The 25,596-nt window shown below is 41.0% G+C and overlaps 2 protein-coding genes across 16 annotated transcripts in view; both read right to left on the bottom strand.

The window, feature by feature from the left end:
- Nucleotides 1–25,596, bottom strand: part of LOC117352063 (nitric oxide synthase-interacting protein-like) — a 742,171-nt gene that overhangs the window by 202,271 nt on the left and 514,304 nt on the right. The window lies entirely within an intron of this gene.
- Nucleotides 1–25,596, bottom strand: part of SYT7 (synaptotagmin 7) — a 425,674-nt gene that overhangs the window by 7,051 nt on the left and 393,027 nt on the right. For all 15 annotated transcript variants that reach the window (XM_033928077.1, XM_033928080.1, XM_033928082.1 and 12 more), the window contains 3 exons: nt 8,603–8,873; nt 6,432–6,601; nt 817–931 (listed from right to left, as the gene is read on the bottom strand). In XM_033928077.1, the coding sequence (XP_033783968.1) occupies nt 817–931; nt 6,432–6,601; nt 8,603–8,873 (556 nt within the window). The remainder of the gene's footprint in view (nt 1–816; nt 932–6,431; nt 6,602–8,602; nt 8,874–25,596) is intronic.

The raw sequence follows: 25,596 nt of genomic DNA, 5'->3' as shown, positions 1-25,596 counted from the left end.
ATTGCTGGAAACAGGATACTGGGCCTGATAACCTTCGTTCTGTCCTAGTATGGCAACTCTTATGCTCGTAATCAAGAACTAAATAAATTTGGAGACTTGGAAACTTGGAATTATCAGTTTTGTGAATTATAATCAGCTTTGAGTGTTATATGATAAGGCAGAAAATCGATTCAGATAAATAAATAAATAAAATTCCTAGATGTGATCAGGTTGCAGATGAAAGATATATAGAAGCTGTAAGTGATTGTTCCTGAAGGATTCCTAGGGCCAGATTTGATAAACAGAGCCTAGATTAGGCGCATACATCTGCAGTGCCTAGGGGGAGTCTAGCCAAATTCCACATGCAACTCCAAATTTGTTTATTGATTTTAATTGGCATTTTAATTGAAATTCCATTAAATATCAATTAAAAAACATTCATTTAACTTTAATTGAAGTTGTACATGAAATTCAGCGTGGTTCCTACTGACACCTAAGTTGAGGCGCTTACTGGTCCCTAACGATGCTTACCTGAAAACTGGGCATGGTTATAGGGTGGAGAATAGGTGTGGTATGACTCAGGTGCTGTTACATTAGGCCAGGAAAACCCAGTAGGTGTGTTTCTTTAAATGGTGCCTAGCAGTTGATTGACAAGTGCGCTGAATGGCGCCTAGGAGTTAGGTACCATTAGGCATTGTTTATAGAATCAGTCCCCTAGTCTCCCTCCTTAAACAGCTATAGTGGATGGCTAAGAAGGCGATCAAAACTCCCGCCATTGTATTCTGAGTTATGGAGTATGTGGTTGACTTTTTGCCATACCAAGTTATGTTTCAGTACCTGATGTTCCTCCGATGTCCATTGCTTTAAGATTCCGTGCTTTAATAATATTCACGATGATTGAATTTGCAGATGGGTTGTAGCACAGTGATAGAAGCAGCTCTCCTCGACTTCCCTGGAAATATAAAATAGGGTAGACTCAATTTCTATCTCCTGGCCTTAGAATTTGCATTTATTGTCATTTCAAGTAACAGAGAGAGCGTAATCTAATTTGTCTGGCAGTCAGTATCATGCTGAGATCCATTCACAAAATGATCTTTTTATTTCTGTTTCTTGAGCACCACACTGATCGTTCTGGAGAATAACTCATCCAATTACCAACAGACCAGGTACAGTAATGGCGTCAGCAATATCCATTGACTGCCACTGCTCTACCAATATGCTTCAAACCTTAGGTGTCGGAACGGGGGAGGCCACAGGGGCCATGGCCTCCTCAAAAATTGGTGGTCAGTTATGGCTTTACTCCCCCACCCACTTCCTCCTGGCCGATGTAATTTTAAATCTTTGGACAGCTGCCACGCAGTGTCACTGCAGAATGAAGATTTTCGGGGCTCACTGTCGCTGAGTGGCGGCTGCTGGAAAATTTAAAATTACAGCAACTGAGGAAGGTAGGTGGGGGAATTGGGAGCTGTTGAGAGAGGCCCCCCAAACAAAAAAGTGTTCCGCTGCCTATGCCTTAAACCACTTTTGAAGCAACAGGCAGCTTAGCTTCTCTGACTATTCATGGTAGACCTCTTTCTCAAATCAGCAGGTACCTGTCTGAAGGGGACTAGGGATGTGCCCGGAAAAAATATATTGTTAGGTTTTGTTTTTAATAGTTTTCATTTTATTTGATGTTTATTTTGCTTATAAAGTACTGCCATTTTTTGAAATGCAATTATGCACATTCTTGCTTTTTGAAAATTGGTGCAATGTCCACAGATATAAAGTGCTGGCCCACTTTGCTCCAATGGTCACCATATCACAAAAAAGATATAGTGGAATTAGAAAAGGTACAGAGAAGGGCAACAAAAGTGAAAAAAAAAGGGATGGTATCAGTGTTCCCGCTAAGCTGCGCTGGCGTGCGCTGGCGCACAAAATATTACATCGCAGCGCACAAGTTTCTCGTCACAGCGCACACACGTGCTTGCAGGCAGGCGAGCTGGCAGTCCATGTAACGCATCGCAAAGGTAAGGGGAGGCTGGGGGAGGAATCGGACGTCGGGGTGGGGGTGTTTTAATGTATTTATACTTATTTAATTTAGCGTGTAGGCCTAAAACTTTGACAACATATTTATTTGGCTCATAACTTGCTGGCGCCCGATATTTTTAGCTCACAGTGAAAAAAGTTTGCTCACAACACCCGCCCGCTTAGAGGGAATACTGGATGGTATGACTTCCCTATGAGGAAAGGCTAAAGCGGCTAGGACTCTTCAGCTTGGAGAAGAGACGGCTCAGGGGTCATATGATAGAGGTCTATAAAATACTGAGTGGAGTGGAAAGAAGATTGAATGCAGTGGAAAAACCTGAAAGGAGCTATTGTAAGACCAATAAACCATTTTGTAAGTAAGAGAAAAATAAGGCTGCTTTGGTTCTTAAAATTAGTAGCTATGAAAGTAAGGTAAAAGAGGTTAGCTGTCATAAACTACAAAAGATCGCAGAAAGAGGATGGCAGGCAAAAATATCTGGAAAAGTTAAGAGGCTGGTCGAGTAGTCAGGAAAGCAAGATGAAAATGGAAGAAAAAAATAGCTGATGTAGAATCTTAATTGTATCTCCCAGAGGCATAGTTATTTTTGTGTTTACCACCCTATCAATGAAGATTGTATTACTTTATAAGATTAGTGATAATTTTTTCATGAGTTGCATAGCACACAAATACATACAAATTAGCCAATTACAATTTTCAATACTAGGCTATTTCATATCTATGTTAATAGTAATACAGATTAATGTGCTAATTAGCATGGATTAGCATTAGCCCACCACAAGCAATGACAAATCTTAGAGCCTTTACTCGCAGTGCTGTTTAAATATTTTTGGCTTAAATCACAGGTTGATCGTTAAGTAGTTTGGTTGTGATTTTGTTATTAATTTTGGACTCCTTTCACAAAGCTGTGGTCGAGGTTTCTACCATGGGCCGGCGAGGTATATGCTCTGACGCTCATAGGCCAGTGTTTATTGTTGATGGCTTGTCACATTTTTATTATACTAAACATTTTGGAGAGAAGGTAAGTTCATACTGGTAGGTTAATAAATAAATAGCACGTAGAGTTGACTCTATCCTTTTCCTTATTCCTCTTTCATACAATGCTTTTGGAACATAACTGAAAGCATTGATACGTGTGATACTACTGGCTTCTTTGTTCCCTTAGACTTCCTCATCTGGCATTATGATTGTTGTTCAGGTTTTGCTACGTCTGAGTAAGGTCAAACTAACGTTTCAGCCATCGTGATGAGGCTTTCTCTAGGGTATGCTTTGAGATCTGCAGTTTGGCTGGGGTTTGAGGTGGGTGGTTTCCTAAAAGAGGAAGGAGATTTTGGTGGGAAATCAAGGCGGGAAAATGAATTGATTACAAATTAGAATTTTGGTGAGAAAGTCTGCTGGTCACAAATTTGAATTCTGGAAGAAAAGTTTGTTGGCTGGAAATTCATTGGGATACTTATGCCTCTGGCAGGGGGAGGACCTACAGAAATTCCTCTTCCCTCCAGAGGTAGAACTTTCTCAATTAATTTCTAGCCTCATTCCTGCTAGAATTTAACATTGTGACCAAATGATATTCTACTTCATTTGAGGAATCCTGAAACTACTATTCCACATTTGCTGGATTTGATAGAGAAATTTGGGAAATTTTCAGGATATAAGATAAATTGGAGTAAATCAGAGGTTCTTCTGCTTAATGTACACTGTAAAAAAGGTTTATTTGATTCATTCCCCTTTCTTTGGATAAAAAATATGCTGGAAGAGACAATGGATGAAACAGTTCCTTTTTCTCGGACATGGCAAGATCCAGAAAACTGCAACAATCGCTACTGATTTGTTCTTTGGAGCATCACTGTAATATGAATTTTGTAGCTATTCTTATGGTACAATTTTCAAATAGTTTGCATAGCAGTAGACTACATAGGTACTCTTAACATGCATTTCACAAATTACTGATGTGGAGGGACATAATCAAAACATAAGTCCAAGTCCGTTTTGGGTCTATGTCCCTAGTCGCCCAAAGTCGGACATGTCATAAGTCCATTCTCGAAAAACATGTCCAAAATATTTCTTTCTTCAAAAATTTTCTACTTCTACAGCCGTTTGATCATCCAGACCACTAAGTCATCTATCTTTATACACCATTCTCATCCAAAAATTCATCAAAGTCAAAAACGCCTATAACTAGACCTTTTGGACGTGGGCGGGGTCAGAAAAGTAATGGCCTGGACACCCAGACATGGCAACAGAGTAGTGGGGCACTGCTGCGAACTTCACAAAAAGGGTGCCACATAAACATCTTACCACAACTCCTTTATAGGTCATGGTGAGCCCTCCAAAAGCCTTCCAAACCTATTAGACCCACATGTCTACAAGTTTCAAGTTTTATTTTAATTTCATGAATCGCTTATTTAGATTTACTAAGCGAGATACAACATTAATAAAAAATATAAACATATATTTAGACATACCATTTAAAATTTACAATGATGGGTTAGACCAACAGACTTACAGACTAATCAATACACAAGGTAAAAAGGGATAGAACTACAATTCAATGCTTTAAAGTACCATTAGGGAGGGAAAAGTAGAAACCTGGAAGGAAACTAATGTAAAATTTGAACATAATCTAAAGATTAAAAGCATCTTTAAAAAGGAAACTCTTTAAGTTACTTTTAAAACGACTAAGGTCATTTTCCTCTCTTACATGCCACCCCAATAGCCCTTATGGCTGCAAGTGGCACCTAATGGAGGTACAGTAGGGTTTTGGGGGTGCACATGTTTCACCATGAATACAGTGGTTAGAGTGGCTTATGGGCCTGGGTCTTCCTCTCTATGGTTCACTAGCCCACTCCCCAGGCTACTTAAGAAACCTCTGTGCAGCTCTACTAGGCTTTCCTATGCCAGGTGCTGATGTTCTGGAGGCAGGTATGTACGTTTTTATTCCGATTTTTATGGTATTGTGGGGGGTCAATGATCACTGGGGGAGTGTGTGCGGTTCTGTACTTTGTGTCTGCAGTGCTTATCTGGTCACTTTGGATACCTTCTGGCTTTTAGACCTGTTTTTTTAGATTGCCTAAGTCACTACATACAAGTTCCATCTAGGCAGTCTCGTTAAACTTTCGGTTATACTTGCAGTACGACTTGCAGTAGGTCAGCCCACGTCCCACCCTCACCACTCCTCCTAAAATGCCCCTTTCAGCTCTGGGCGTAAAGTGGCACTGAAAAGGCCTAAGCTGTTTTTAGATATTTCTAAAACCCGTTTCTATTATCAGCACTTGGACGACCTGTCTTTTTGATCGTCCAAGTGCCAATTTAGGTGGGATTTTAGACGTATTTCCATTTCGATTATAAGCCCCAGTGTTCCCTCTAAGCTGCGCTGGCGTGCGCTGGCGCACAAAATATTGCCTCGCAGCGCACAATGTCACGTCACAGCGCACGGCGTACGGAGATGGCAGGCCGCGGCGAGAGGAGAATCGGGCGAGTTGGCGCTGGCGCCCGATATTTTTAGCGCACGGGGAAAAAATTTTGCTCACACCACCCGCCCGCTTAGAGGGAGCACTGCCCATAATGGGTTTATTTTTTTTAAATTAACAAGAAGAAAGTAAAAATGATAAAAGCCTTCATATAGATTGTACCTGTTATTTGGGAAGATACTACTGATGGTAGGTAGTGGGATTGAAAAAGCATATACTGGACCTAGGCGAGTAGGTGGTTGCCTTAATTGGTTCATAGACAGTAACGCGGAAGACAAAGGCGCGCGCCGACAACTGAGCACAAGACGGAGGCGCGCGCCGAAGAAAAAGACTATTTTTAGGGGCTGCGACGGGGGGTTTTGTTGGGGAGCCCCCCCACTTTACTTAATACAGATCGCGGTGGCGTTGTGGGAGGTTTGGGGGGTTGTAACCCCACACATTTTAGTGAAAACGTAACTTTTTCCCTAAAAACAGGGAAAAAGTTAAGTTTTCAGTAAAATGTGGGGGGTTACAACCCCCCAAACCTTCCACAACGCCCCCACAACGCGGCGCGATCTGTATAAAGTAAAATGGGGGGGTTCCCCCCCACACCCCCCGTCGTAGCCCCTAAAACATTTTTTTTCTTCAGCGCGCGCCTCCACGCTGCGCTCAGTTGTCTGCTCGCGCCTTTGTCCCGGCACGCTTTTTGACCTGACACCCCTTAATTTGACCCTTCCTTTTCTTGCCTATCTCTACAAGTGTTTTTTTTCTTACATTACGCACAACATTTTTTATCCCATTATAGCACTTGTGCAGCTGGTTTGCTGCATTCGAGATAGATGGCCTAGCCAGAAATTGCCCCAGGAAAATGCCTTTCAAAATTGCCTTCTTAAGTAACAATAAATATAGAAATAGTGAAGACTACTAAAACCATGAAAGAATAAAATATGGAATTCACTTAACAGAAAACCACTACTTACGCTTCCATCACTACATGGTTTCAGCTCTTTCCAAAATGTTTGCATTTGTGTCAGGTCCACTTTGTTGAGCGGTACTGAAACTTCTCCAATGGGGTCATTACGACTGAATCTGTCGTAGTCGAGGACTTGAAGATACAGAACCCGCTGTACCACTTTTTCATAAGGAAAGCCTGGAGGCAAAGAAAGAGAAAGGTGGGACATTTACAATTAAATATCTAACATCTCTCAAAAATAGCTCAAAATGCTGCCGCTAAGGTGCAATATGGTACCTCGAGGTATGAGCATATTACCCCTGCTTTGAGAACCCTACGTTGGTCACCAGTTGAGTACCATAGTGTTTAAGGTCTTGAATGGTAAAATATCTCCAGTTTTTTCATCCCCCTTTCTTTTCTATCACAAATTGGAGTTCTTCCCCTGTTCCTTTTTGTACTGTATTTTTTTATTTTTATTATTATTATTATTTTTATTATTCTGTAAATCACAGAGGGGTCCTTTTACTAAGGCACGCTAGCCATTATAGCGCATGCTAAATATTAACGTGAGCTAAACGCTAACGCGGCCATAGGATATAATGGACGTGTTAGCATTTAGCACGCGCCTTAGTAAAAGGACCCCAGAGTAACTAAGCAGCATACAATAAAATTTGGGGAGGTGAAGAAGCAAGAAGCCAGAGAGAGGCACAGGGAGAGTTGTATAGACCAGTGTTCTTCAACCTTTTGACACCTATCGATCGATGGAAATAAAATAATTATTTTGTGGACTAGCACCGGTCTGTGGACCGGCAGTTGAAGAACACTGGGCTAAGTTGTACCCATCTCCACCCAATCTCCGCCCCCATAATAGTACTAATTGTAACACCATTTTTTCCATTCATTTTTCATACAATATACACACAATATAATTGTATTAACAACACATAATGGTTAACCACACAATTAAAATACACAAAGCACACTGTATGCTTTTCAACATTCATTCCTACCAGAAAACAGATAACCCCATGAAAATGCAGGCCCAAAAACTAAAAGTGCTAATATTCACAAACACACCCTAAGATGCAAGACTCTGCAAGCAGTCCAACCCCAGAGGAAAAGAAACAAATGCATTTCTTCCTAAACAGACAAATCAATCACAAATCTCTCTCCCTCCATGCTGTGCCTTGCCTTCTGGCCTGCCCCCCGATGTAATCTTCGGGCCGGTCCAAGGTGCGATCAATGCGGCGTCTTCGGGCCGGCTCCGTGACTACTGCATTTCACAAAGCTATGGGCAGCGGCTCCTCGCGCGTGTCCCGTGCCTCCTCTGAAAGCCTTCCTTCTGATGTTGTGACGTCAGAGAGAAGGCTTCCAGTTCTTGTGCAGGACGTGCATAGGAGCCTTTTCCCATGGCTTTGTGCACTGTAGCACTCAGGGAGCCAACCCGAAGATGCCGTGTTGATCGCACCATGGACCGGCGGCTGAAGAACACTGTCTTCTGCCTGATGGATGCGCCGGCCCTGTGGACCGGCAGAAAATGTCTACGGACCAGCACCGGTCCATGGACCGGCAGTTGAAGAACAATATAGCTGAGAGGTCTGCTAATGCACCTCAGAAAGCATAGGGGAGGAAGCATTACGACAAAGGTGCATTAGCAGAGTACAGGACCGCATAAGACAGTTGAGCATACGCACAGCTTCAGATGTATGGAAGGTTGTGAGGAACAAAGCACATTTCTACAAGGTTCCTGGTGACAGTCTACCCATATTAACACTGGCATTTTTATCAGTAGTAGCTATTTGATTTCATATTGTTTCTTTTTTTCCCCCCACAGCGTTTACCTTTGTTCTTAAATGTTCTTGTGAAAAGTCATTAATAGAACATATAATCATAAATAATGCATGATTTACCATCACAAATGATAATTGGACATTTTCCAGTTTGTGTACTGACATGACAAGCTTCTCTGCGTGTTTTGCATCCATTTTTCATGTGGGATTGAAGAATTACAATTTAAACACAACCGTAGATAGCTAAATATTATTTTGTGGGTACTCCTATTGTTTGTAATCTGTCCAAATGAAAAGTCTCATTTGTTGGCCGTTACTCACTGAGACTGCTCATTTCAGTTTCTGGGATAGGCCACCCTTGGCATCTCTGGTGAAGAAACATTAAGGGGGGAAAGATTGAGTGTCTTACCCTCAAAGAGAAAAGTCTCATTCCAGTGAGGATTGAGATTCTTCCGTTTCACCTTGGTTTCCAGTTTGTGCTTTTTATCTGGTAGCAGATAGATCTTAACAAAGGGGTCACTTGTGCCACTAAAATCCTTGGCTGGAAGTTCCTGTGCCTTTAAGATCTTGACGGTGAGTGTTGATTCTTGGAAGTTGTAGCCAACACTAAACTGAATTCGTCCAAGATTCTCTCTACCAGAGCTTTCATGTCCTTCATCTTCATCAGATCCCGGTGAGAGCTGAGGGATTAAAAATAAGAGAACACATCACAGCATTTTCGCTTTTTGCCAAAATACATTCCCCCTGATATTAAGCTCATAGTGATCCTCATGTTTATAGACATAGGCCAAAAATCTGAAAAAAAAGCAGAGATGATCAGGTGATCAAGCTGCCAGTACAAATTTATTGATAATCCAACTCTTAGCCAAAACTGTAGAACAGAGACCAAGCATGGGGTTTGTTTCAGCTAAACCACCTGCATCAGGGGTCCATGTACATCTGAATGTATCCCCTTAAATTGATAAACCATAAATATATATCAACACAATCAATCATGAAATGGCATGCAACAAGCTGAAGATATAAACTAGTACCATCAATAAGACAGTAATTTGAAGTGCCAGAACATGGAGTCAAACCTAGAGCACATAATTCATCCACCTTACCCAGAACCAGGCTGCTGGCACTAATATTTAAAAAGAAGAGAGAACAATTTTTAAACTGAGATGGGGGGAGGGGAGAGGAAGCCGACAGTCACCCAGGAGCTGATGGTTCAGTGTGGAGTATCCTTGAAGAATATTATTGAAACAGGATATTTAGGGAGTCCCAATAGACAAGTTTCAATAATGGTGAAAGAAAGTCAGGCGTGTTGAAGAGGAAGGCAGAGTAAAGGACTCAAACTATCCCTGTCATCTTCTCAGCAGCCTGTAGATACAAGGAAAAAACACAATTTGAAGTGTCTGTATACAAATGCTAGAAGCCTAAAAAATAAAATAGGAGAGTTTGAGTATACAGTATAGCACTGAATGATGAAGTAGATATAATAGGCATCTTAGAGACCTGGTGGAAGGAGGACAATCAATGGGACACTGTGGTAAATTATATCACAAGGACAGAGTAGATCAAATTGGAGGACGGGGTATTAAAGAGGGAATTAAATCAAATAAAATAAACTTTCTGCATGTCAGTGTGGAATCCATATGGATAGAAATTCCATGTGTGAAGGGTAGGGTTATACTATTGTCCCCTGGAACAGAATGAGCAGATAAATGAAGAAATGTTTTCAGAGATTAGAAAAGCTGGAGAATTGGGCAACAGTATAATAATGGGTGATTTCAATTACTCACAAAAATATACACTCTATTTGCAACTACCAAGCCTTTAGCCCTTCTTACAAAAATAATAAAGGGGAGACTAAAAGTGTTATAACTTATCTCAAGAAAGATGTAGTAGAACTAGAAAAGGTTCAAAGAAGAGCAACCAAGATGATAAAGAGGATGGAACTCCTCTTGTATGAGGAAAGACTAAAGCGGTTAGGGCTCTTCAGCTTAGAAAAGAGATGGCAGAGGGGAGATATAATCGAAGTCTACAAGTGGATCCATTTTTTACTCCATCAAAAATGACAAAAGACTAGGGGACACTCGATGAAGTTACAGGGAGATACTTTTAAAAGCAATAGGAGAAAATATTTTTTCACTCAAGAGAATAGTTAAGCTCTGGAACACATTGCCAGAGGATGTGGTAAGAGCAGTTAATGGAGCTAGTTTCTTGGAGGAAAGGTCCATAGTCTGTTATTGAGACAGACATGGGGGAAGCCAATGCTTACCTGGATTGTTAGCATAGAATGTTTCTACTATTTGGGTTTTTGCTAGGTACCATGAAGACTGGATACTGGGCTAGATAGACCATTGGCCTGTCCCAGTAAGGCTATTCGTATGTTCTGGACCCCTGATGTAAGCGGTTTAGCTAAAACATGGCCCATTCCAGGTCCCTGTTCCTCTGCTATTTTCAATAAAGTTCTACTGCCGGCTTGATCAGCTGCTCATCTGTGCTTTCTTTGTGCTAATTGGTGCAGAGCTTTTCTTCCTTTTTTCTGAGGCCACCACGAGTAAAATAGTTCCAGATATTCATCGGCAGTATCTGCTTAGTGATACTGTGACCACTAATTACATAGCGTTAGGATATCCTTTTTGCTGTCCTAAATATATCTGGAGAGCTATTTATTTAGCCATTTGAATATCCGTCTCTGCCCACAAGCAGATCTGGCACTATCCAGAGAGTGCAGAGGTTGTTAGAAGACATTTCCAGAAAGATCTGCTGACTGTCGGTCTCAGTCACACTGATCTGTATAGGAGCTCAGTCTTCATTTCAGAACTGATGTGGGGAGTTAGACTTGCTATCTTGCACTTACCCCATTTTAATGCATAAGATAACACAGGGCAAGTGCAAAGCTTGTGCCTTGCTCCTGTCCTCTCCATCCTGACACTTCCCAAGTGCCAATCCACCCTGGATGAAATTGCCATGTCCTCTAGCCCTACCTAGGGTTTAGATTGGGCAGAGGTATGCCTCCGCTGCTGATCGGGAAGGCACTATTTTAACTCCTAACAGTACTAAAATGTAGAGGTGCTATTTCAGATACTGGAACCATCACAGACACCTGCAGAGGGGGAATACCGACAGGCTCAATCTAAACTCCAAGTGGTCCTGGAGTTACCCAGACGTGCCCTCTTTTTAGAGGGCATGTCCAGGCGTCCGGACGGCTTTTCAAAATCCAGCACCTTGTCTGGGTTTTGAAAAACTTCTTCTCTGGGACTGTGTCGGAAGGGCATCCGTGCATGTGCGGATGCCCTGCCTCCTGACGGGAATAGGTTGAGGGGGTGGAGCTGGGGGGGCATAATGTGGGTGTAACAGGGCGGGGCTATGGGTCCAGATTTCGGTCTACTAAAATTGGTAACCCTAGTAAGGAAGGCTCAGCACAGCTATTTTGTCCAGGGTAAGATTTTCTGGCTGGGAGGGGGGAGTGGGGTTGACTCGGGTGACAGCTGGGGCTTCTATGAACATCTGTTTCATAATATGATCTAATATTTCGATTTTGGTTTTCGTGTAAGAATCAATTTTTTTATATGTATTTCTTATATTTCATTCTGTATTATATGTACTATAATTAAATAGTTCTTTAATAAAAAATACATATGTACATACAGAATACATGCACACATTTGCACTTGACTTGGAACAAGAGTAGATTTGGGTGAGGTTTGTGCTGGGGGTTATTTTATTAACGCTCACTATTTTCTTTGTTAGACAAAACATTTTTTCACTCAATACATAAGTAACCCCCCCCCCCACCCCTTTTACAAAGCTGTGTTAGGCTTTTTTATCACCAGCCGTGGCAGTATTAGCTCCAATGCTCATAGGAATTCTATGAGCATCGGCGCTAATACCACCACTGCCATAAGTTGGAGGTTATGGTGAAAACAGAATAGCAGGGTTTAAAAAAGGTTCAGGTAAGTTCCTGGAAGAAAACTCCACAACAAGTTTAGGCCCTGATATTCAGATCGCAGAAGGCAGCCTGGCTATCTCCTGTGGTCTGTGGTAATCCCAGATATTAATGCTGGGGCTATATTCTACTGGCATTGAATATCCAGGTCAGAGTTCGTCGCTTTGGACTTAGCCACCAAGCCATTTTTCAGCGGCTGGCCAACTAAGGTAAAACTGTTAAAGATGGGCCTGTCTAATTGCTAGCCTTAGCTGGCCAGTCGTTGAATATTGGCAGTGACCAGGTATGCAGCATGACCTAGCCAGTCGCCGGATATTCAGCAGGAGTTAGTCAGCTATCTCCCACTGAATATTGGCAGATAGCCAGCTAAGTGGCTCCTGGCTAGCTAAGTGTCGTCTATAAAATACTAAGTGGAATGGAATGGGTAATTGTGAATTGCTTGTTTACTCTTTCCAAAAATACTAGGGGGCATCCAATGAAGCTACTAAGTAGTAGATTTAAAGCACACCGGAGACAATATTTCTTCACTCAACATATAATTAAAATCTGGAATTTGTTGCCAGAGAATGTGGTGAAAGCAGTTAGCTCAGCAGGGTTTAAAAAAGGGTTGAATAATTTCCTAAAAGAAAAGTTTATAAACCATTGTTAAGATAGACTTGGGAAAACCCACTGCTTATTCCTAGGATAAGCAGCATAAAATCTGTCTTGCTCCTTGGGAGCTTGCTAGGTACTTGGGACCTGGACTGGCCACTGCTGGAAACAGAATACCGGGCTTGATGAACCTTTGGACTAATCCAGTATGGCAGATAATAGGTTCTTATTGGCATTCACAAGGAATCTGTAGGTTACTCCACTCAGCATCACAATTACTTGAAAGACACTATGGTACCTAACAGCGATAAAAATGATGGGGATGATGGAAACTGATTGCCACACACGAGTGAAAGAGAACTAAATATGAGCAGCGAGAAGGGACAGATAATCAAAAGAGAGTGTGTTTCAATACCATCATCAAAAAATAAGCAATAATTCAAGCTACTAGTCAATAACTCATCAACGAAGCTGTGATGTGTGGAATATCCTTTGACCATGATTACATTATTAGTACACTGTGCAGTTTTGATTCAGGTTTTGCACGTTATTGAACGAAATAGAAGGGATTAGCCTTTGCTCGGTGTCTATTTATAAATGAAGCACACTTGTCTCCTTATGTTGCTGGGGAAAGGCAAAGAATCAGTTTTTCATTCACTTGGACTGAGGAGCTGTTATTTTAGTAATGTGGTTGTGGAATCCAGGAATAGTTCTAAAAGCGCCTTATGGTTCTGTTCCTCTCCTGCCCCTTCTAGGACCTTAAGGTCATCAAACCAAGAGTTCCCTCTTTTAGAGAGATTGTCCCTGGCCTGACCTCTCAAATTGCAATGCACCCACTAGTGCTCCAAATCTAAATTAAAAACCTCTCTCTTTCAGGATACTTTCAAATAAACATCACTTTTTTTTTCTTTTTCTTTCTCTAAGCGTGGAGGCATTGGATGCAAGTCATGATTGCATAGCTTTCCCACTTATGTGTTCCCCTGTCCCGCTCTTCTCTCCTATTCTGCTCTCTCTTGTTTTTTTTTAGCCTGATGAGTGGGGTAGAACACTAACAGCTGGATCTGGAAAGGCCCCTCGGTCTCCTACCCCCCATATTCCCCTCCCCCCAAAGTCCCCTTAAATAAATCTCGCAACAACAACAGTTTGGAAAAATCCGAGTCGCAGCTCTGTTTATTATAACAACAAATAACAAATTAAACAACCAACAAGCTATCACACAGTAACAAAAACAGCTTTTTGGCCCCGTGACCCCGCCCCTGTCAGCAAGGGTCTGGAGGGTGTCAGGTGCCGCCCTGCCCCTTCGGTTGGGTCACCAGCCCACCTGGGACCCGCTTCCGAACCAGCTGCCCTTCTGCCGCTCATCTACAGATGAGCCCCGGCTTTTGGTAGCTCTAAACCCGCCTGCAACTCTTGAGCTCCCAACCTGGGAACCAACCACAGCTCAAAAAAGGGAGGGAGGGCGGGAAAAAGCGCCACTGAGGACCAGACGAGACCCGACCTCTGCGGCTGTCTGCTATACAAAAGGAAAACCCCGCCCCGCATGCTGCCCCAACCAATCCCCAACTCCCAAACATGGAGGGGCAGCACTTACCCCAATCCCAAGTCCTCTCTATTCGCCTCGCCCCTCCTCCCTGCCCATCGAGAGCCAATCCCGACGCGCCGCCACGAGGGCCTTCCAGCCCCATGTTACACGCGCCCATCCAGACTCGCTCTCAGGCTAACTTTTTTAATAAATGCAGAAACTTGGATGTGAAGAGCACGACATTTAGTTGCATAAGTGGAAAGAGACACAAGGGTTGATTCTTATTAAACTGAGCTGGAAGATATGTGCATATGGATTTTGGGGAAACAGTGCTCAGCACAGCCGCAGTACCATGCAAACAACACACCCATATTGGTTGGCGGTTCCAACGATGTGCGCTATATTCTTAAGAAAGATGCATAGGATGTTAAATCGATTTTTATGGTTTATTTAGTTATATTTACTCATTGTTCTCTTAGTCGCCTTGGCAGGGGTGTCAAAGTCCCTCCTCGAGGGCCGCAATCCAGGCGGGTTTTCAGGATTTCCCAATGAACATGCATGAGATCTATTAGCATAAATGAGACCAGTACATACAAATAGATCTCATGCATATTCAATGGGGGAAATCCTGAAAACCTGACTGGATTGCGGCCCTCGAGGAGGGACTTTGACACCCCCGAGTTAGGGTGATTTCTTGAAGCTAGAAATAGCTTTCATAATAGCAATCCAATGGGAAAAAGTAGAGCAAAGTGCTCACACAGTCCTCCAGAGTCCTCCGACATGACTGATTATTTATTTAGATATGCTTCCGCTCACAAGTGGTGGACACAGGGAGCAACAGCCAAGCACCTTCCTACAAGTTCCTTCTATAAAACTTTCCGCACTAGATGTCTCTCTCTACACTACCAAAGGGAAACAATCCACATTAAACCCAGTTGAAAAATAATTCTCTAGAAAGTTATGTTCATAGCACATGAATGTTGCACTTGGGATAGGGCTAGACCAGTGTATCCAAACCCAAACCCTTTGCAGGGCCATATTTTGGATTTGTCGGTACTTGGAGGGCCTCAGAAAAAATAGTTCATGTTTTATTAAAGAAATGACAATTTTGCATGAGGTAAAACTCTTTATAGTTTAAAAATCTTTCCTTTTGGCTAAGTCTTAATAATAATATTGTCATTTATAGCTAAAGAAGCTGTTTTATTTTACTTTTGTGATTATGATTAACATACTGAGGGCCTCAAAATAATACCTGGCGGGCTGCGAGTTTGAGACTACTGTGCTATAATGATCACCTTCAGTCTGTATTTAATTCTTTGTACAGTTCATACAAACAAGTAAATGGGCTCACAAGAAGAAAGCATTCAGTCTCTGTGAACTCTGGGATATACAGACAGTTCCGCTGAGCCCCTCTTTCCTCATGTTCTCAATTGTATTTTTACGTTTTGTTTTACTTTCTGCTTAATTTTTTAAAATTTGTCTATTTTGGTTTTCTTCTTGTATTTGAAAAGATCTTTTTTTACTATTTTGTTTGTATTTAAAATTTAATAAATATGATTTACATTAAATTCATTTATTTTATATATATTTTTTAATTGTAAACCTCTTAGATTTTACCTCCTGGTTTTATATTTGTGGTATAGTAAATAAATTGAACTTGAAGTCCGAGAGGGAATATTATCTTGGCCTTTGGTCTTCATTCCTGAGTTCTGAGGGTTTCAGAATAGCCCTAATGAATATTCACGAGAAGGATTTGCAAACATTTGGCACATGCAAATCTCCATCATGCATATTCTAGTGGCCCTCAAATATAAGTTGTTCAAAGGGAACAAGCGAAGAATTCATTTCTAAAACTAACACTTATTTAAGGAGGGTCTCTTTTTAATGACTGTCTGTCTTATGCTCTGCTTCATCATATCTTCCTCAGCATCTCCCTCATAAAAACGGGCCACATCCTCCTGCACACTTTTACTCTCGGCACCTTCTTTTCTGGAGCAAATTACTCTCTGAAATCCAAGATGCTCAGTCCCTATCATTTTTATGAGATCCTGGTGGAAAGCCAGCTTTTGAACTGTGAATATCCTGATATAAAACTGTTATCGAAACATATCGTTTTTGTTAATCCAGTAGCCAAAACTAGCTATATAAAGACACATTTGTAGATGCACATTTGTTTTTGAGACAACTGCAAATGGAGCAGGATTCCTTATATGGATTCCACTTGGTGGACTAGGTGTCAGCCTAGGGTCGCAGGATTTTTTTTTGGGGGGGAAGGGGCATTGGCATAGCTGGTAAGACAGAGGCAGAGCAATGGTGGATCTTTGAACTCCCATGTGTGTGCACCTGAAGGCTGTCTTGTTCAACCCCTTTTCACATTAACTTTGGAAGGTGGAGGGACACACCTCTGGAACTTGTTGCTGGAGGATGTTGGAAAAGCTTTAGTGCACTGGGTTTTAAATAGGTTTGGACAAATTTTCTGGAAGAAAAGTCCATAACAGTTTATGGCTTTTTCTTCCAGAAATTTTTCCAAACCTGTTTTAAAAGTAGACCTTGGAAAAGCCACTGCTTATGGCAGTTCTTAGTATGGCAATTCTTACGTTCTTATGGAGGGGAGAACAATGGACAACCAATTTTAAACTGAAATTGAATACAGAAAAGACCAAAAATTTTTTAGCAAGTCCAAATGACAAAATAACTAAGACATCACTTCACCTTAATGGTCATGATTACCCAATTTTAAAATCTATAAAAATACTAGGAGTCACTTAGACTCCCATTTAACTTTGGTAGAACATGCACATTTGATGGTGAAAAAGTGCTTTTTTTACACTATGGAAATTAAAGACCATCAATGATTATTTTGACCTTTTATCTTTTAGACTGTTGGTGCAGGCATTGGTACTATCTATATTGGACTATTGCAATATTGTTTATTTGGGCGCACCAAAGAAAGTTGTGAGAAAATGAAGAATAGTGCAGAATATGGCCGTTCGCCCGATATTTGGGCTGAAGAAAAGCGATCATATCAGTCCTGGTTCCCAGTGGAGGCACGAGAATGTTTAAATTTTCATGCCTTTGTTTTAAGTTAGTTTGGGGATTGGCACCTACCTGCTATCTCATTTGTGCTATGTAACCCCGTAAGGGTAACTAGGAATTGTAACTTATTTGCATACCCGAAGATTTTAGGCTGTAAACTCAGGTCTTATCTAGATAGGTTGCTTGCATTTCAAGCGAGCAAACAACAGTCCTGGTTGGGTAACTATATTAGCGGAGCCATGCTGTCCTATAGCACTTTCAGAAAAGAAATTAAGACAGCATTATTTGATAAATTTATCTCTTAATTTGCGTTTTTATTCTGAACATAGTAATTTTACTGTATTAACTTAAAATTGTTTAATGTCTTTTAACTAATAGGTTGTATTCTTACTATTACTATTTTGTATTTCGTTGATTGTCCAGTTTTTCTCTTCTGTGGAAACCGCCTAGAATTCTTTTGATTGAGGCGGTATAGTTATGTTATCTTATGTTATGTGTGGACTATGGAGGGAAGAGTGTATGTGGAGTGTGAATGGCTGAATGTTTGTCTGTGGCAGGAGTCCTCAAAGTCAACAACCCAGCCTGGTTGTCAAGATTTCCACAATGAATATATATATATACTAGTCTTATAGCCCGTTACATTAACGGGTGCTAGAATATATGTGTGTGTGTCTGTCTTTATTTCTTTCTCTCTCTCTCCTTAGCCGCTTTCTGCATTTCTGTCTTTCTTTCTGTGTTCCTTTTTCCTCGGCTGTCTACCCATTCTCCCTTCCTTTTACCTTCCCTTTCACTGCTCCCCTTATCCAGCACCAGCCCTTCTCCCTTTTTTTAATCTCCCCCCTGTCCAGCAGCATCTCTTTCCTGTCCCCCTGTCCAGCAGTAGGTCTCCCTTCCTTTTTCTTCCCCCCTAGCACCTCTTTCCTGCTCACCTGTCCAGCAGTAGGCCTCCCTTCCTTTTTCTCCTCCCCGTCTCTTCCCCTGTCCAGCAGCACCCTTTACCTCGCGTCTGCCCTCCACCAAGAACCGCTGCGGCCGTCTGAAGCCAACAAAACCCTAAGCCGCGCATGCGCACTCCTACCTGCGGGGACCTACAGAGCACGTAAAACGGGAGCACGCAGGTAAGAGTGCGCATGCGCAGCTTAGGGTTTTATTATATTAGATGAGATCTATTTGCATGCAATGGATTTGAGGACCCCTGACCTATTGCATCAGATACCCCTGGGCTGGCAAGGGCCATCATTTTAAAGGGCTTAAGAATTTTAGAGCGCTAAGGGAGGGGTAAATCCAGGTTTATTTAAAAATGATTAGATTATGTTTTCCCAACAAACAAACAAAAAAAAGATACAGAAAATCATTATGAGCCGGGAGTCTAAACATAAACTAAGGCTACTTCTTTACCAGTGCAAGAAAACCCCCCAAAGCTTTTTCCATTCCATAAACCATGCTTGCTTGCTTCCAATCTTCTCTCAGCCTATGTTTTCTGAAGGCGATGCAGTCAAGTGCATATTTTGTGAAATAATCAGAAATACCCGATTTACCGATAGCAGCGTTCCTTTTCTATGTAAAATTCCCAAGAACAATAACCTTCAATTTCCCATTAACTTCTTACCAGCTCACTTGCCTAGTGCCCGTAACTTGAAGTCTTAGCATTAATTTAAAACCTGCACTTTTAGAGTTTGGCTCGTTTCCGATAGTCTACGGATTTCCTGAAGTCTTGTATGGTAGATGAATTTTAGTTCCCATATCTCCAATTTGGAATGTCTGCTGATCTAAGCCACTGAATTATTTATCATTTTAGATTTATTACCATCTTAAGAGGTGAGGAGTGGGCTAGTGGGTAGCACCTTGAGGTTGTTGGATCGATCCTAGCACTGTTCCTTGTGACCCTGGGCAAGTCACTTTAAACTCCATTGTCCCAGGTACAAAATAAGTACCCATATATACGTAAACCACTTTGAATTGTAACCACAAAGAGGCGGTATATAAGTCCCATCTCCCATTTTCATGGTTTAACAGTGTTTTTCAACCTTTAGATACCTATGGACCGGTGGAAATAAAATAATTATTTTGTGGACCTGCACCGGTCCACGGACCGGCAGTTGAAGAACACTGGACTAAGTCGTGCCCATCTCCATCCCAGACCCCACCCCCATAATAGTACTAATTGTAACACCATTTTTTCCATTCATTTTTCATATATACACACACATATAATCGTATTAACAACACATAATGGTTAACCACAAAATTAAAATACACAAAGCACACTGTATGCTTTTCAACATTCATTCCTACCAGAAAACAGATAACCCCATGCAAATGCAGGATCAAAACTAAAAGTGCTAATATTCACAAACAAACCCTAAGATGCAAGACTCTGCAAGCAGTCCAAGCCCAGAGGAAAAGAAACAAATGCATTTCTTCCTGAACAGACAAATCAATCACTAAATAAAAAAAATAAAAGCATTTCCTGTACCGTTATTGCCTCTCTCACTCCATGCTGTGCCTTGCTTTCTGGCCTGCTTTCCAGTGTCATCTTCGGGCCAGCTCCCTGAGTGCTGCGTTGCACAAAGCTGTGGGCAGTGGCTCCTCGTGCGCATCCCGCGCCTCATCTGGAAGCCTTCCCTCCGACGTTGCGACATCAAAGAGAAGGCTTTCGGTTTAGGCGCAGCCTGCGCATAGGAGCCTTTTCCTGCGGCTTTCTGCACTGCAGCCCACAGGAAGACATCGCGTTGATCGCACCGTTGACCGTCGGCTGTTTTGGGCCTGATGGAAGTGCCGGCCCTGAGGACACCGGTCTACGGAGTTACGGTTGAAGAACACTTTACAATACATTGAATAGTAATGAGGTACTCTTATGTATTTTCGCAATCTGTCCTAGCAAACTCACAATCTAACTCTTATACCTGGGGGCAATGGAGGGTTATCTAGAGTCACAAGGAGCTCTAACCACCAGGCTACTTCTGAGAATAACAGATAAGAGTGCTTAACTGTCATGTTTCACGTTTCAAGAATAGCCTCTAAATTTCCACAATGCAGGTGATGTCATGTAGAATGGTATTGGATATGATAAGTAAATATGTCAGTGACAAAAACAGAGAGCCTAGGACACGGTGCGAAATGAGCAACTGATCTTGGAACCCCATGAGACAGAAACTCATTTGGACTCTGTCAAATGTAGCTTCCTAGAAATGATCGGAATGGATTGTTCTGTATTCCATGAAACAATATCCAGCTGGCTGTACTGCCTCATCAAGGGTACCAAATTACCACTAATGCTTTGTGGAAGTTGTAATGTAGTGAAACCGTTTAGAAAGCATTCGTACGTCTTAAACAGAAGACCATTAAGTGGAACAAAAATAAACAGCCTCCTCTCCTGGGATTGATCCTATAGAAAAGGAAATGGGAGACGTCCCCTTTAACAAGCTCAATATGCTCACAATTTTCCGCTGCTATTGACGGAACGATGAATTCTTGAAATTCTCATTACGAAAGTTGCTGAATCTAAACAATAGAGGGCTGAGGTGCCGGTATGAAGTAATGCCTTTAATAACTGTGCGTCAAGACCCTTCAGGCACTAATCTCAGTGAATGCTAAACTAGGCCTCGTTTTTATTTTTACATTTTATTTCTTATGATACCATCTCAGATCAGATTCATAACTTAACCTCAGTCTAATCATTCCTCCTGGCAACAGCTGCTCAATGATTAAAGCTAAACTTAATATATACATTAGTGCTTTTGTACGATTCCCTTCAGGCCTACTGATTTGATTAGTGCTCATTTATAACCCATAAAGTCCAAAGAAATTAATTTATTTAAGAGCAGGTAGGAAATTTTACTTACTTTCAAAACCAGATTTGAATGGAAAAAAAAAAAGGGGGGGGGAGGGGATTTGGAGGCTCTTGATGGCTGCCTGGCTGTTTTTATGAAGAGTGCTACTAGCCATTGTTCTCAGTTCATTGCTCGGTTGACAGATATTCACATTACTGTACTTTTAAAAATCATTCCAGTTGGGCATTAATTAGTACCCTAAATGTCTGTCTCTGCAGAATTCAAGCATACGGTGCAACAAGGTAGAAGGGATGGAGTCTGGAGTTGGCTGTACAGGACTTATCTGATGAGTGGAGTGTCAGGGGGGGGGGGGGTTGAGTGTGGGAAGAGATGAGAAAGGAGAGATACTGAGGAGCTGTGGGATAAATACATTTGTAGATCAGTTAGAGGAGTTTGAACTGTATGATGAAACAGATAGAGAGCCAATGAAGTGACTTGAGAAGAGGGGGTAACGTGGGCATAGAAACATTGACAGAATAAGAGGCATGTAGCAGAGTTCTGCACAGATTGAAGGGGGAGAGAGAGATGGTTTTCGCAGGAAGGCCAGTGAGAAGCAGGTTGCAGTAGTCTAGGCGAGAGGTGATGATAGTATGGATGAGGGTCTTGCCAATGTGCTCAGAATGAAAAAGGGTTTGAGTTTGGTGATACTGAAGAGAAAGAAACAACAGGTTTTGGCAGTCTGTTGGATATGTGAAGATATGTGAAGCAGGGTGCCATTGTAATGTAGCATACTATGCCATAACTTGTGTTGTTGTTTGAATATTTTTGCTGCTGTAATTGTCTTGCTTACTTATTCTTGCTGTACACTGTCATCAGTAAATTCCTTCAGAAAGGTGATAAATAAATCCTAATTAATAATAAATAAATAGCACAACTCCATATAGAGTGCAAATTTTTTTGTGTGTGAATATATGAAGATATTCTCTTCTCCTTCTAGATAGTGGTAGAGGAACTGGAGGATTATAGCAGAACATTGGAAAAGTGGTTTGGGCTTCACTGACAGCCAAAGATTGGAATCATTGGCAGCTCTGTCCTTGGGCATGGAAACTGAAACTGCAGGTATTGGAGATAAGTGGTTGGACTTGTTAATAACAAGCTTAGAGACTTAGGCCTTCTTTTATGAAGCGTTTGGCTTTTTTTAAAATCACCAAGTTTCAAGTTTCAAGTTTAATACGTTTTTGATGAATCGCTTCTTCTAAATTCGAAGCGATGTACAATATAATAAAATTACAATGTAAAACAAAATCATAGAAGATACTACTAACGAGGTTAAAAAACAAATTTGACAAAACTGGAGACAAAAGGAAAATAAGGGGATGAAGTTACATTTTAAATACAGTAGAATATACATAAAGGGAAGGCACATATAGGAGGGATAATGATAATAATTTTAAAAAGATAAAATTTGATAGGAAAGTAAAAATCGGAAATGAGACTCGAAAGATTAAATTTATGAGATTCTCATAATTATTAAAAAGTCACTTAGGAGCTAGTTAGTTTATGAATGCGTCACTGAACAGGAATGTTTTTAGTTTACATTTAAATTTTACTAAATTAGTTTCTTCCCTTAGAAAGCTCGGTAAAGAATTCCAAGTCTGGGGTGCAGTGACTGAAAAAATAAACTGACGACGTGTATTAATTATTTTTAGCGATGGAATCGTTAAAAGATGTTGTTCGGCAGATCTTAAAGTTCTATTAGCTGTATAAGGGATTAGCAGTTTGTAAATGAAAGCTGGAGTTTTATAAAGGAGTGATTAGCTCTGACACTCATAGGAATTCTATGAGCATCGGAGATTTTACCGCCGTGGCCTACGATAAAAAACCCCTAATGTGGCTTTATAAAAGTGTATGTGTGTGTGTGTGGGGGATGTTTAATTAGACTATGCATAGTGCTTCCCTAGTGGACTATATTGTTAGCAAGGGGATTGCGAATTTCTACAGCTCTTAGATTGGTTGACGATGACACTATGGGCCTCTTCTATTACACTGTGCTAGCAGAATGGCCCGCGCTGCTCCCGACGCTCATAGAGTTCCTTTGAGCGTCGGGAGCAGCGCGGCTCCCCGTGCTAGAAATGGCGCAGTTTAATAGAAGAGGCCCATCGTGTCATCGTCAACCAATCTAAGAGCTGTAGACATTTGCAATTCCCTTACTATTATTTCATGCTAACAATATACAGGCCTAGAGGAGATGGGGAGCCTGGTTGGGGGCCATTCTTGTTTCTGAGGGGAAGGTAGGGAGAGGGGACTTGGAGGGGGTGCGGACACCTGCTTCCCCATATGTAGGCCCTGGCCAATTTAACCGGAACCCCCATTTACCCATTTCCCTCCCTTTTATAAAGAGCCACACTAGCGGCTGTCAATGTGGTAACTGCCCCAAAGCCCATGGAGATTTAAAGGGCGTCAAGGCTTTTGCCGCTTGGCTTTGTGTGGGGTGTTAATAAGTTAATAAAAAGTATAGATTAATAAAGTAGCTTCATTCATCTTTTAAATGTAAAACTTTGTTTATTTTTTAGATAAGAATGCGTTTAGTTTCTACCCCAAAATTAGATCATCAGCCATCAGCTGCTACTCCCAGAGGAAAACATTCCAAAGTACTGACATATGATAGTGAAAAGCTTGTTGGAAACTTGATCTATGATCCTTTTGGTTGCAGGGTCATTTCATTTTATTTTGTTTCATTTAAACATAACAAAATGAAATGAAAAATTGAAATGGCCCGACTACTGAAAAGGTCGAGCAAACATTTACTAGCTGAATGCAGCAATAGTCTGAGAAGGAACATAGTCTTAATAAGGAACATAGTCTTAAGCAGTTTGAATTTGTTCTGAGTTATCCCCACATATGGTCTTGAAGACAAGGCAAAGAGTTTTAAATTTGACATTCCAAGCGATGGGAACTAAAGGAAGGTCCACCAATATGGGAGTGATATGATTAGGAAGATTTGTAATAGGATGGTAATCTATAAAATCTGAGGGTTCAGTAATGGTTTCCTAAGGACTGGATGAACTACTTCATTATTTATTTTTTTACAGTAAGGTCATGCATCTCTGAACTGCTGGGGAATAAATCCCCATAACCGACAAGTAAATCAAAGGTGGAAGTTATCAGTGTGGGCTACAGTTAAGTTGGATTATTTTACCACAGGTTGGGTTGTGGAGGAGAATGTGGCGTTGTGGTCAGAGCTACAGCCCTAGCACCTAGAGGTTGTGGGTTCAAATCCTACACTGCTCCTTGTGACCTTGCACAAGTCACTTAATCATGAGCCCACTGGGACAGATAGGAAAATGCTTGAAGCACCTTTGAGTGTGGTTGTAAAACTACAAAAAGGCAGTATACAAATCCCTTTCCCTTGTTTTTTAGCACAGGTACCATTGCTTTGTCGAAGATGATTGACAGAAACGGCCATTTTAGAAAAGGACAGGTTAAAAAAGAGTGCTGACACAAGGGGAGAATTTATATATAAATAGCAACAGATCAAGTTTCAAGTTCATTAAAATTTGTTAAATCCGCTTATCACATTTCTAAGCGGTGTACATATTAAAAAAATCATACAATCGGGGATTACAATTATACTTCAAAAGACTGTAAGGCGACATGACAATATCATACATACAAGGTGAAACATAAGGATGAAGGGTAGAAATACAATATGAAATAGGAGAGTAAAACAAGAAAGGTTAGTATTGTAGGAGACGGGATCCTGGGTGTGCTAGTCTAAATTGCGGAGGAAGAGAAATAAGTCAAACGCATCTCTAAAAAGGAAAGTTTTCAGATTAGATCTGAAGTGATCAAGTGAAGATTCTTCTCTTAGGTGAATTGGAATGGAATTCCATAATTCTGGGGCATTTACTGAGAAGATAGCAGAGCGGTTGGTGTCGTATAGATTTTTCTACACACATGTATGTCTGCCATCACTTACATGTCTACATGGTACATTTTATACAAGAGCAGCTAATTGGGGAACTGTCCTCAAAAAGTAAGCCACATGATGGTTCTGAAGCTAGCGTGCCCTAACTTACTTTTTATTATCGTATGGTGCCGTCTATACAATCTTAATTTACTATTATTTGGAGGAGTAGTGCTTATTTATTATTACCCTTTACCAGAAAGGATTTATATATAGATTTAATCTGATGCCCACATGTAAATGGATGGATATACTGTATAAATCACAATCTCTATTATATGATTCTGCAGTATCACAGGCACAGTATGTCCTTTTGACGCATTTTACATTGGTGTCATAAACCATATTGTATTATAATAAGTATAGCAAACTGAATCAAGCGGCCTTTGGCAGGTTATTTATAGGTTTTTCTTTAATATTGGTTTCCCAGACGTGTACATTATGTTTAAAGGTCATTATGATTTATATTTCAACGTTTGAATAATTCAAAATCATCATACATGCAAGTCTTCATTGTTCTTATATGTTACCACCTTAAGTTTATTTAAGCTGCTTTTAAATGTTATCTACTAGG

This window comes from Geotrypetes seraphini, chromosome 19, assembly GCF_902459505.1.
Source record: "Geotrypetes seraphini chromosome 19, aGeoSer1.1, whole genome shotgun sequence".
In the NCBI taxonomy this organism is placed as follows: domain Eukaryota; kingdom Metazoa; phylum Chordata; class Amphibia; order Gymnophiona; family Dermophiidae; genus Geotrypetes; species Geotrypetes seraphini.
This window is presented reverse-complemented; position numbering and strand designations above follow the sequence as displayed.